Source organism: Anomalospiza imberbis, chromosome 11 (assembly GCF_031753505.1).
Source record: "Anomalospiza imberbis isolate Cuckoo-Finch-1a 21T00152 chromosome 11, ASM3175350v1, whole genome shotgun sequence".
Lineage (NCBI taxonomy): Eukaryota > Metazoa > Chordata > Aves > Passeriformes > Viduidae > Anomalospiza > Anomalospiza imberbis.
In genome coordinates this window covers 20,750,988-20,764,610 of record NC_089691.1, presented here as the reverse complement: position 1 = coordinate 20,764,610, position 13,623 = coordinate 20,750,988, and the positions used below count along the sequence as shown (strand labels likewise).

General features: G+C 43.0%; 1 protein-coding gene across 6 annotated transcripts in view; it reads right to left on the bottom strand.

The window, feature by feature from the left end:
- CNTN6 (contactin 6) overlaps nucleotides 1-13,623 on the bottom strand; it is a 125,974-nt gene that overhangs the window by 50,234 nt on the left and 62,117 nt on the right. For 5 of the 6 annotated variants that reach the window (XM_068202325.1, XM_068202324.1, XM_068202327.1 and 2 more), the window contains 2 exons: nucleotides 8,916-9,011; nucleotides 1,234-1,437 (listed from right to left, as the gene is read on the bottom strand). In XM_068202325.1, coding sequence (XP_068058426.1) covers nucleotides 1,234-1,437; nucleotides 8,916-9,011 — 300 coding nt within the window. The remainder of the gene's footprint in view (nucleotides 1-1,233; nucleotides 1,438-8,915; nucleotides 9,012-13,623) is intronic. The other variant, XM_068202326.1, reaches the window with a different exon arrangement.

Here is a 13,623-nt window from a genome sequence, read left to right as displayed (position 1 = left end):
ATCTTAAGGCATCTGCAATCAGAGTTTGTGCCAAATTATTAACTTTGGAGCTGAGGAAGTGCAGCTTTGCTTTGTGTAATCTGCTGATGTTATTGAACAGCACAGCCTCGCAGTGAAAGCATTACTCCATGCTTTATTTATTTATTTATTATTCCATAATGCACAACTGAGTTTTGTTTATCCTCCAAATCCAACTCTGCACAGACTTTTGTCACTGATTGTCGCCACTGCTTTGTAAACAGCACGAGTATATTGAAATTTAGGTGGGCAAACTCCCAAAACAAACTTTGTGTACAGATTTCCAGGTCTGTGTTTCTCCCCATGAACATTTAATTACAAATGTTGCCAAGAAGGGGTTTGTATGTGTGCAGGGGAGTTTCTCACCTCGGCAGCTTGATTTGAAGCAGCTCTCTGGATTTGATATCTGAGCTATACTTAGATGACAAATTTAGAAAGATTTGTTGGATTTAAACCTCAACATGAGCACGAGGTGAGAAATATTAACATGCCACGTGACATTCTCTTGTTGTTCAGTGACATTGGGAACTTTCTTTGCGTGTTCATCTCCTCATCCCTGTCCCTGACAGCTCAAACACCACTGATGCCTTAGGAGTTCAGCTTTTCTATTTTCCATCTATCTGTAACCCTGCAGTTCTTTAGAGTGTAACTCCAAACTCCACACACAGTGTGAGCTGCTGCTTCCCCATTTTGGGCAGACACAACAATTCCTCTCCAGGCCTGGCAGTCAAGGACACCTCACTGCCTCGGGCCAGAGAGATGGGAACAAAAGTGAGTTGGGGGAGCAAACTTGGGGCCAATGACTTCATTACCTGAAGCTGGAATTGGCAGATTCACCCCCAATATGCAAATGGACCGAACTTCTAAAAGTGTGAAAACCTGTGACCCATCATCCATTTTTGGGTGTAGCCCCTGGGGGTTTCATCTGGTACATTACATTTTTCATCTGGCTTCAGTCAGGTACATTTAGACCTGAATGTACATTTAGACCTAGATGTACCTGAAGGCCCTTCAATAAACATAACCACTTTTTATTCCCTTAATTCTGTCTGGCCTCTGGTTTTAGGTAAGCCCCAAAAGGCATCGTCACCGTGGGGTCACGTCCTGCTGCACAGCCTTCACTGGGGGAGTTTTCCCTCCGTGGGGGTGAATTCCCCACATCTGGAGCAGGGGCAGTTGGGGTTTTGAAGCAGCCAAGCCCCGCTGAGCACTCACCATCGCCGCGCAGGGTGAGGGCAGTGGGGGTTCCCCGCACCTGGCGCTGCGCCTCGGCGCTGCTCACGGCACACGTGTAATTCCCAACATCCCACGGCTCCACCTTGGCCAGGTACAGGTTTCCTGTTGCCTGGGAAACGAAGCGCCGGCTGTCTTCCTGAAGATCCAAGGTGTTATTGTTGAAGATCCACGTGTAGGACAAGCCTGGAAAACACCAGACACATGTCACGCGTCCCTCCCAGCGGAACCCCAGCGGGGCCACCGGGGAGAACGAGGGAAAACCACTGGGGAGGCACAAATTAGCACAGGCCAGGTGTTGCTATTGGACATGAAATGAGTACACAGAAGCTTGGTAAGTTCAAAAGAGAAAAGATCTAATTTTATTCAAACATCTGGTATTTATAGAATTCCAAAGGTGACCATGGATTGGAAGATGGAATTACCACCTCTCCAACCACACTGGTCCAAAGATCAATCATTTCTCTCCACCTACAGAGAAATATGTAAACTGCTCTATTTACACATGAAATTGTGTGGGAACTCTGACTCTCAAATATGTAAACATTATCAGAAGGCTAAAGAAGATTTATGAGAACTTTAAAACTTTCAAAAGAACTATAAAAGAAAACTTAACACTTTTAAAAATCAGGGCAACAGCCAGGTAAGCATTGCTTGAGTTTTCAGCTCATTTCAAGCCACTTCAGGAGGTCACAGCAGTTTCTGTCCCCTGCTACTTCTCATTTTCCTGCCTAGCCTGCTTCCAAGCAGGAATGGTGGTGCTGCAATGGTGTGGGAAAGCTGCTTTAGTAAATAATTCCTGATTACGGCACTTTCCCTCTGAAAATCCTGAGGGCAAATTGCTGCCCGGTGTTACAGCTCCTTTCTTCACTCTCAGTATGGAAAAATTCAACTGGTTACAAGGAGCATGAACACTGGATTTTAATGGAGGGATAAGCTGAGCTGCACAAAAGTATTTTGGAGACAACTTAAAATTTGATCCTATGGCACATTTGATAATGAGCATCCCCTTCTCTTCCATGCTTCTTGCCCCATTCTCTCTTCCTGCCCCTTCTCTGCCCCCATTTCCCTCATGGTGCTCCACAATGCAAATCTTTATAATGTAGATCTATAAGACCAGGCAACTTAAAACTGATTTATCTGACCAGCCTACCCTGGAAAAGCAGATATCCTTGTGAGTTTACCATTCCCTGTTTTTGGGAAAGACTTTTGGGCCAAGCCTTGAGCACTGAGGAGCAGGTTCAGAGCTGATCCCCCAGTGTGGGGTCAGCCAGGGTGTCCTGCCAGCCCCTCTCTGCAGCTGCTCTGCACCCACCAGCAGGAGCAGGACTCACACCCTGTCTTTTACAAGCCACAGTAAATCAGAACTTTCCAAATCCACCAGTTTAGCTCCTCTTAATTAAATGCATAATTCATAAGCTAACAATGTTCTGCCAACAGCTTCATTTTTACACATTTCCCCCATCAACAACCCCATTCCAAAAAGATTATTTACGTTGCTCTCCCCCCCTCAGCTCCAGCTTGGGAGCAGTATGGTAATAAGTCTGCAAACTCCAGTAGTTTTGTGGAGTTTTATGTTATCAGCTTCCAGCATTTTAGGACTCTCATTAGAAATGATGCATCTCCAGGGAGCAATCAATGACACTTTCTATACTTGGCTAAATCCTGCAACGGGCTCCCTTTTACTGCAGATAATGCGAAACTTTCCCGTGCTCTGCAGTAAACCTGGGAGAAGGAGCAATTAATTCTCAGGGTTACACAAGGTGTGTGCAGGTCCACGTGCTCACCCACAAGATCAAAACCTTGGCACATTTACCTGCCCTTGGACTTTGAGGTGCTTAAAAGCATCTATTTACTGAAGGAAACCTGGAGATGGAGGGCTTTTCCTGCAGGAAGGATCAGAAATAAGGGATGCAGCCATGACATGATCTGTGTTGCAGAGATACACAGGCTGTTTCCCTGTCTCAGGAACAGGTTTTGCTGACTGCAGACTGTCTGGGCAAGCAGACCAAAGTGTGCAAAATTCTGATTTCAACTCGTTTTTTGAAGGTCTCTAAGCTGCAAGACGGGGACTCTGAAAATTTGCAGGTAAATAATCTGTGTTCAATTAAATGTTGTCCACATTTCTGTGGAAGAAATACCTTGGATCTCCCCTTTCCCCAGACTTCCCAAAGCACTGAGGGCTGGTACCCCAGTGTGCTTTTCCTGCTAGCTGGAATTCCTGCTTTCCTCCTTACTCAGACCTGCACTAAGGCACCTCTGGGCAATAAAACCACTCCGAGTGCTTAAACCTGACATTTGGATGCCCAGATTTCCATGCCAGGAGAGCATATCCAAGAGAGTCTGGAAATAATTTTAAGAATGAGTAATTGGGAAAAGCAGTTTGGAATTTCTCTGCCAAATTCTGGTGGTGGCAATTACAGAGCTGAAGAAAGCCCTGACCCCCTCTAAGGGCATCCCTGTACCTGCCAAGACTCCAAAAGGATTCACTCCAAAATCTTCTTTAAAATATTTTATGGCATAGAACCAAAACCCAGACTCCAGGCGTGGGAGCAGGTGATGCAGCTGAATTCTCTGTGCAAGATAGAATAAAATAAAACTCTATTAAAGCCAACTTTGTGCTATACAGACATTCTTCAGGAGGTCAATCTGTGAATTAATTAATCAATAAAAGAGAACCAGACCTTTTCTGTCCTGATTTCTGTTCTCAGGGGGCTCCAGCTGACTTCATTTTCTGAAGTTTCTCCCCGTCTGCTCCCCACCATTGCTTCAGGGACTATTGATGAATTTTCCCATTAACTGGGAACAAGCACAGGCCCCTCTTAGTCATATTTAAATCCCTTTTCCCCCCAGTATGAGGGATATAAGCACTCCCCCTCTCCTAGCTGCAGGTTCATCATCACCCATCTGCAGGCTATCCTTGCCTAGAGCCTAATTCAGCTCCACTAAACTCTGTAGAAATCCTAATTTTAATTGACTTCAGTGGGAGTTGGATGAAATCTCAAGAGGAAGGAGCCAAACTTTGGAGACTGAACTTTTTTTTTTTCATGCTTTTAAGGCATAATACCAACAACCTACTCCCTCACTCAATATCTTTTCTTGGAAAGTTACTACAGCAACAGGTAACAGAGTAGAAAATCCAGAACTGTGTTATAAAATCTTTCATTTTGGGTCACTTGGAATAAATCTGATGAGCAGATCCACTGAATGAGCCAAAAAAAAAAAAAAAAAGGAGAAAAAGCCCTTTGCTCTCACTTTTATGGCAGAACAGGAGTTATTTTATAGTGCTGCAATATTAGGGTGTGTTTTTTTTGTTTGTTTTTTTTTTTTTTTTTTTTTTTTTTTTTGTTTTTTGTTTTTTTTTTTTAAATTTGTGGTGTCAGTGTCCCTTCTCACCCCAGAGACCCCAAAAGCTAGTTGATCCACCTCACCTTCCAGGTGGGCAATTCCTGAGCTTGGCCAGGCTGGAGAACATCTCCCACCTCTGCCAGTCCTGAGAGTTTTCCTTCAGAGCTCGGCTGGGAAAGAGCTGATAATCATTCCTGACACACAGATCCGGGGGATTGAACATTTCAGTGCTTCCCTCAGCCCAAGCAAACCCAAATCAGTGCTGCTGGATCCAGGCTGGGCTCAGGGACGGGGTTCTCCCTCCCTCTGGAGCAGTGGGAAAGCTGGATTAAAGATTCACAGGAGCAGAGACTGGCACTGAGTTCTATAAAGGGAGAGACACTTCAAACCCTCCCTTTCAGATTCTGCACTTTATCAAGTGCAGCGTTTAATAGAAAATGCAGAAATCAAAGGTCCTTTCTCATCTCCTCCCATCCTCTGCACACACCCAGTTTCACGTTTCACCTCCTTCCCCAGCCTTCTGCAGGCTGAGAATTGGGGATTTTTACCCCCCGAGTAGGTCCACAGAGGGCTCCCACATCCTTAGGAGTGTTTTGGGGTTTATTCAGCCTCCCTACAGCAATGCCAGCACACAGGAAAGCCCAGAGCCTCCGTCCCACTCCCAGCCCTGGCAGCTCTTCCACACCAATAAATGCAAATGCAGAGTGATCCTGCTGCTCCTAACAAGATTAGCAACTTCCTTAAAGCTCTGCAGGGAGCCAGCTCGGAGGAAACAGGCTTTAGATCAGGCTTCACTTCTAAGGAAATAAATGAACAACAGTCCACCCCATAGTCTTGTGTCAAGTATTACCATTTAGGCAGCAGCTTCATAAGCACCGGCAGGTCAAGCTCGTGTGTATCTGCAGAAGTTAAAGCTTCTTCCAGCTTCCTCCCTCCACGCCTTTCCCTACCTCAGAGCTCTCTAGAAACCACTTTTTTTTCACTAATAAAATATTGCTATATGTTGATTACACAGGGAAAAGGGCTGACCCAAAGAACTGAAAGCAGAGATGGGATGAGGCTGAGGAAAAAGTCCGGCTCACCTGGTCCCCCTGCCCCGCTGAGCCTCACTAACAAGCAGAGGGATGGCAGAGCTGAACTTGGCAAGGTGTGGAAATGAGCCTCATAAATAACCAGAGGCACCGGTGCATAAATTAGTGAGGAGGGGCAGGCTGAGGGAATAAAGGGTTTGGGGTGGGTCAGGTAACCCGGGGCAGCCCTGCTCTTGCTTTAAAAACTAATTACAGACTGTGATGGGGTTTTTTTTTTTTGTCTGTTAACTGTAATTTTTAATGTCCTAATTGATCTAAGATACAAACTTGGGTGGGTATTCTTTTCTTTCATGCTTGTGTTTGATCACTCCTGAAAGTCCTAATATTAGTTCACAGCAATATGGAATTCTCTTTTTGTTCTCTGAGATGCTTTAAAGCTGATGTGAAAGCTGCTGGAGCAGCCTTTTTGTATGTTTGTTTTTTTGCATGGTGGGCTTTGTTTGTTTGTTTTTGGTTTATAGCTGACTAATATATTTTTGTCCTCTATTTGAACAAATCACTCATTTCTCTTGTACAAAAACAGGTTAGCAGTGCTCTCAGTTAAGAAACCAGCACACAAAAAAAGAAGCAGCACATCTTTCCTTGTCACCTCTAATGGAAAATTAAGTTTAATTCTAATTGAGCTTTAAATATTTTAAATATTTTTGACCATGGACCAACACTTTTGGTGTCTGATAAGCAGCTGAGTGTCCTGATGAGCTCTGTAGAGTTTCCCTGTGAGCAGTTTAACTCCAGTGGTGCAAGACCAGATAAACTTGGCAATGTGAGAAAGAGACGTGAGACACTTCCCTAGAGACCATGGGTGGTAGAAACACTTCTGCAGCTCTCCTTCCATCTTCTTGATGTTATATGGGAGGAATTGAATTAATGAACCCTCCTTGTTTTCCATTCTATTTTTTCTATTCCTCTTCTTCTATTGTTATCCTGACTTTTAGAGGTTGGCAGGAGGTTTTACCCAGTGCTTCCTATTTCAAATTTCCTATATTAATAGCAGCTGCTTCAAACAACTGCTGTACAGAAGGTTCCTGTCTTCCTTCAAGTCATTACATCACAGCAAAGGCAACTCTTTCCCTGCTGCTAGGGCTTATCTTCCAAATTCCTTGACATCTCTCTAATTCCTGTCACATTTAAAGTGCTGCACAGAACTCTTGTAATGTGAGCTGGAAGCACAGTGCGTAATCCTTCCTTCTGTAGGTATTGTGAGGTGGAGGCAAGGGTTGCAATTAAAAAAAACCTAAATATACAATCCTTTTCAACAAAAACAACTTCCCAAGCATCTTGAAATGTTTCTGACTTGTCATGGCTCACACCATGTACTTCATCCCCATGGTATATAATTTTGGATCCTGAACTGAGTGTTTAGGGATGACAAAAGGACTCAGGCTCTGTTCTCTGGGGACTTGTTATTGCAGGGAATGGATTTTCCAGGCCTGTTGGTCAGCAGCTCCCAGCCCCAGCTGCAGGAACACTCTGGGAAAGGCTTTGCTGGTGGATACCACGTTGTCAGTTCAATTAATCTGGGGGGAACTCACCTGGTAACTATCTATTTGTTCTGAATGTTTTCTTCTCCTCCTTCCTATTTGTCAAATCATAATTTTACCCTGCAGCAGGAGGGAAATAGATAGTTCAGTGGCTGCAGGATGGATGTGTTGTCTTTCTGCCTGTCCCACTGATACATTTGAGAAACTCTTTGAAGCCTTTTGTGCCCTTAAGGACCATGTTTCACTTCGTCTCCTTGATTATATCCTCCTTTCATATGGCTGTAAACACCCAGTGAGCTGACACTGCCTCTCCATAGCACTGGAGGGGCTCCTATTGATTGATGGGGTTTTTCTCCCTCTCTGAAATACTGCCTCCTCTTTCCACATGACTATTTACCTTCTCCTGGGACTTTACTTATAACTCTGTTTCTTTAAGAAGGATTGAGGACTATTGGGAGCAGGACATGGAAAACTGCAGCTCCTGTGGATGCGTGGTCACTGCTTCCAAAAGCAGAATGTGAGTCACCCAAGAGCTGCTCATTCTTTAAGAGCAGAAAAAGACAATTTGGTAACTATGTCATTGATATTTCCCCTCTATTAATAAATATTTGCTTTACTTGGGTAAAATTTTCACCTGGATTTACCCCACCCAGAAAAGAAGATCTCGAGGGTCTTACGGTGAGCACCCCCAAATAATTAATCAGAAAACTCCTTTTCATTCCCCATCTGAAGCACTGACAATTACTATGAAACCTGATCTAGGCCCTCCTTTAAACAGGCAGTTCACATCCCCAGAAGCCCCTTCCAATCTAAATTATACTCTGATTATCAGGAAGGAATAAATCAGTGATTCAAGAGCAGAACCCAAACCTTCAAGACAAATCCACTGTGTCTGATGCAGGATTCAAATGAGGGCACTGCAGCAGCAAGCATTAAGGGGAAAGGAGCCATTCCATGCAGACCTGGAGTAGTTTTGGTGTAGGAGGAATTGCTGAGGGCTGCTTTCTGCCATTCCATTAGGACCAAGGCCCTGGGATAACCAGGAATGTCAGCAGAGAGTCTTCATGCTGTCCTTGCTGTGTCCCAAGGAATGACAGGTTAAATTTGAACCTTGGGTTTTAAGTTTTTCTGTCCTGTTTTGGTGTGCAGCTTTAGCTTTCTATTAAGTGTTACTGGGATCTTTTCTCAGGGTGGTGAAGACAAAACAATTCTGTTCTAGCTGGAGACTCAAGGACAATCTCTTCAAACTTCAGGCCCAAAGCATGAACAACATGAAAAGAGGAGGGTGGGCAAGCAAGCAAGCAGGATGAAACTTCATCATTTGAAGCTATTAACTGGACAGTTGGTGCCTGTATGCAAATGGACTGAAACTTAGAAAAATATGAGATCTCGTGACCAAGCCCTTTTTTGCTTCCACCTTGGAGCCATCTGGGCAGAGCCACGACTGTGGCTAGGGTACTGCCAGGGTGTGGCCTTTGAAGGCACTTCAGTAAAAATCCACTTTATTTCTCTTAATCCCATATAGCCTCTGTTCCAGCTCCTTAAGGCATCACTACTCCCTGACAAAATAATAAAAAAGGGCCCTAAAAAAGCGTGAACCCAGTGTCCTTTGAAGAAACAAAATCCAAATTTGTTGTAAACCCCAGTAGCTGATGCACGAGCAAATTCCAGTGTGCTAATCCCACAGGGAATTCTGCTGCTCCTGAGGTAGAGCAGGGGCTGCTCAGGCTGTCCCCCATCGTACCTCCGTGGTGGGGGGGAGTTCCACAGAGCAGGACCACTCCTTGTCCCTCTCTCACTGACACCGGGCTTCTCGGTCTCATCTCGAAGTTTTCCAGGTCTTGAGGGAAAAGGAGAAAACAAGGCCTGGTTATTGTCCATCAGAGTTATTCGTAACTGCATCCCAATTTATCCAATTTATTTATTTATAATTTATTTATACATGTATTGCACAGCAGCATTTAATTTCATTGAGAGATTGTATGCAAGAATAGCTTGTCCAACCTGTAGCATGGAATTACAGGATCATTAAGGTTGGAAAAGACCTCCCAGATCCTCCAGTCCAACCATTACTGAGCCCTTTGGCATTCACAAAATATTTATTCCTACAGCATTTCTACTGCAACTTTGCGAAGTTGTGTTTACAATTTCTATTTGCAAAGCCAGTCTATTATTCCACTACTTTTTCCAGCATCATTTTTTGGAAATTGCAAGACTTAATCTACATGAGTTGGAAAAAAAAAATGCATTTTGTAGTGTTTCGTTTTCTACAGAAATAGAGAACAGCTGTGTTCTATATATACAAGTGATAATTAAAGATCAGCCGGACTCCCACAGAGTGTAGGTTTAAATGATGATAAAAATATGTTGTTTTCTTTAAGATTCTGGGCTGGCCCAAACTGGCTGCAGTGCTTGGATATGTTTTAATTGCCTTGAGATTTAGCACTGGTTTTAAAGGGGAGGAAGAGAGGACTTGCAGTGGGAAATCTCCTGTCCATGCCCATCTCCCACAAGTGATTTTTATGGCTTTTAATGTCTATTTCTCACCATGTCTCAATCTGCTGCTTCCTCATGTTTCACTGAGATGTTGAAGAATTATCAGCCTGATTCCCCTTAATTCAATTACAAAACATGACACAATAGATGTGCTTAAAAAAAAAAAAGATTATTTACTTTTTCATCCAGTTCTCATCCTAATGAGAAGCCTTTCCATTTTCATAGAGCCATTTGGGAAATGATTGCTTGAAACTCATTCAAAATATGCTTTAATACAATAAATATCAGCTTCCCCTTAAACCTCTTTATACCACAGAGCTGTAAACTGCCTGCTCTAAGCTCATTTTATTTACCTTGCTGCAGATTCTTGTTTCAAACAATTGTTCCATTTTTCATCAGCTGAACACCAACCTGAGCCAGAGTTCAATAGAGAGAAACAGCCCTCGTTGGTCAGAGCAATAACGATTACTACCTGTACAGCCTCAGCTATTTATGTCAATATATCAATTTTCTCCCCCTTAGCTGAACTTTACACAGTTAATTTTTCTTTTCCTCCTCTTCATCTCCTGGATATTGGTCTCCTATGAAGACATTGTCTGCTCAGAGGGGGCTGGATTGAATTAAGCACCTGTAGCACCTCCTCGTGCTGTCATAGCACAATAGATGGGGCCTGTCAATACACGGGGAAAGGGTTTTAAACTCTGATGTTCTTTTAATTGCCTGCTGGCTACAGCTCTGCCTTGGATTATGGGTAGTCCAAGGGGGAAAAAAAACATAAGAAAGGCCAAGAAAAATAGAAAAAATTCATTTATTTAGTTGTATTCCATCCTGTAATTCTAAATAAAGGACAAAATAGTAGATGGGTGTACTATGATTAATTAGTTTGGCTTCATTAGAGTCCAGTCTCTGAATGTGCGGATTTATTTACTCATTTTGAAAATTTCATCTGAGAAAATTTACCACATTTTCTTTCTTTTCTGGCAATTATTTTCTGAGAAGAAAAAGGCCAGCATCAAATACTTGTGTGGAAAAGTGGTCCCTGGAATTCCTGTCAAGATTTGCTTGGGGTGCCTGGTCTGAGGTTTTATGCCCTAGGACAAGGGGGAAAAAGATCCTCAAATTCTCATATTTATTATATTATTTTTTTTAAATACTAGAAAGATGCAAAAATTCAGATTTTTTTAGGATTCAGGTGCTAACAACAAAGATGGTCACAGTTCCCTTTCCTATCTCTTTCCCTCAGCTGCTAATATGAAACAAACTGCAATTTCTTATTACAAAAGAGTTAAACCCCCAAAAATGCTGGAGCAGTATGGAAAATCTCTGCAGTCTAAGTAATTCTTCCCAATATTTTCACTGTGAGAAATCAGCCCTATTTTTTTTTTTTTCTGAGAATAAAATTTCAGTTGTTATGAGACATCTGAGAAAGGAGGGAGAAAAAATAAAGGAAGCGCAGTGCAGCAGGAGGAAAAGGTTTTCCTGACAATTGAGAATTAACTGTGTAATACCTCACTCTGAAATGGGAATAGATTTTGGAAAGTAATGAGCTGCTAGTAGCAATTTTTAGTTTAATGACACAATATGTCATGTTATCAGTTTTACTCTCATTTTAGGTGCTGTGTCACCTGTCCATGTCTCTCCATTAAAACCATGACAAGTGTCCCTGACTTGAATAATTAAAAGCAGGAGGATGAGATCTCTTAGGGATCCACTGTTTTACAGGGAGCAGGACCATTTTTGATTGTATAATGGAATCATGGAATGCTTTGGTTGGGAGGGACCTTGAAGCTCATCCAGCCCCACCCCTGAGACAGCATCCACCATCCCAGGGTGCTCCAAGCCCCTTCCAAACCTGGCCTTGGACACTTCCAGGGATCCAGGGACAGCCACAATTTCTCTGGGCACCCTGTGGCCTGCCCACCCTCCCAGGGAACAATTTTTTCCCCAATATCCCATTAAAACCCACTCCCTTTCGGTTGAACCCATGTGGGGAAGAAGTTGGCTGTGCCTTTTTAATCTCCACTTTTCAACCTTGAGGATCAAAATCCGTAGGCAGGAGTTTGGGGTCTTTCATGGCGTGTTTGTAGTTTTGTTATACAAAGCAACTCGGATTTTCCAGTGAGGGAGAGGAGATTTCCATCCCTTTATGCTTATTAATCATAGGTATAAAAAAGCAGCTGTGGAGGCACATAAATCATCATTTAATCTCTTCATCTCAGCCATGACAGGGACAAATATGCAATGTCCTTATTTAACCCAATTTTTAAAGGCCTCTAGGAAAAGACATTTTCTTTAAAGAATTCATTGCACTGCTTAACTCTGAGATCTTCATCACTCTGCATCCTTTACAAACCCTCACGTCCCCAGAATTTCACAGGCCAAACCAGAAATGATCTTTTGCTTTGATTGATTTTGATAGATAATTGTACAAAGTGAATTTATTCAGTGCCTCTTTCTGTAATAAAAAATCATTGAAGAACAAAAGAACCCCAAACCTCTGAAGGAGCAAACCAAGGCAAAATAGATGAAGAGAATTCATTAGTAGAGTCAGTGTTGCCTCTGTTTTCATCTTTGTTGGACTCTTCCTGCAGGCAGGCATCATCTCCCATGGAATATTGTGACACCTCATTCAAATGGGTTCGATAATGAGCTATAAAATAATCTACTTTTGCTTTGCAGTCCAGGTGGAAGAGAGAGGGAAGACGTGGACCCTCAGAAATAATGTCTGTTTTTGCCCCAAAGATTTCTCCATCTATTTTCCAACCTATGGGGTTGCATTTTCAATGATTTATTGCAATTTGAAATGTGTTAAGTGTATATATATAGGGGGAAAAAATTACCTGAGGATACAAATACAGATATTCTACTTTGTTCTTGTTATTCTGAAATTCTGGCTGCTGTCAAAACCCCTTCTCCTTGCCCTGGGTGTTCATTTCCACCAAGAGAGCACAACCACTGTGTTCTTCCAGCTCCTGTTCCCTAGCACAGCTCTGTAACGTAACATGACATAACCTAATAAAGCAGAATGTTGCTTGTCAAAAAGAGTATCAACTAAGAAGGCTAAGATCAGGTGTTTGGCACACATTTAGATTGCTAATATGCACTTAGGAATAAGATGACTATTTAACAGATGGTATATTTGCTAACTTCAGTGTTTCTGCAGAGATCTATAAATAAATTATCACCTAGTTCCTACATAATTCCTTTCATTCTTTGTATTTATCTCACTTGAAGAACAACGAGTTCCCTCACACTCCATTGCTCTCTCAGCTGCGAGTTTGAACAAAAAAACCCACTTTTTTTTTCTCCCCAGATCTGTGCATGTTGGCAGACTGCTTTTGGTAGAGCACGATTAATCAGTTGGATGTGATAATGAGGTCGTGGAGGCCAAGCAAAATGCTCAGATGCACAAGTGATCCTTCCCAGGGAAGAGTGGGAATGTAAGGACTCAGCTGCGCGTGGCACAGCCTCGTCTCCTGCTGGGATGTTGCAGGGCTGAGCAAGGAGGGGCTGTGTTCACACAACCCCAAACATTTGGCATTTTGTGGGGTGGAGTCAGGGAATGGCACGGCTTTCTTGGATGGGAGCAGGGATTCTTGAGGTGGAGGAGGCTGTCAGCTCCTCGAATAAAGGGAGGAGTGGGCAGAAGGAATGGGTCAGAGCATTTTTCACCTGCTGTAACCAAGCTTTACCCTCTGGGGTCAAGGATGTTATCATGGAATTACAGAAGGTTTGGGTTGGAAGGACCCTAAAGCCCATCCCATTCCATTCCTGCCTTGGGTAGGGACACCTTCCACTATCCCAGGGTGCTCCAAGCCCCATCCAACCTGCCTTTATCCTGATTTATGGCCTGAAAGTCTTCCAGGTAGATTTTAAACAGAATAAAACCAGAGGTTGAGAAGAATATCAGTGTTGGATGAAGGTGACCATTGGTGTCACTTTGCTGAGCACAAACC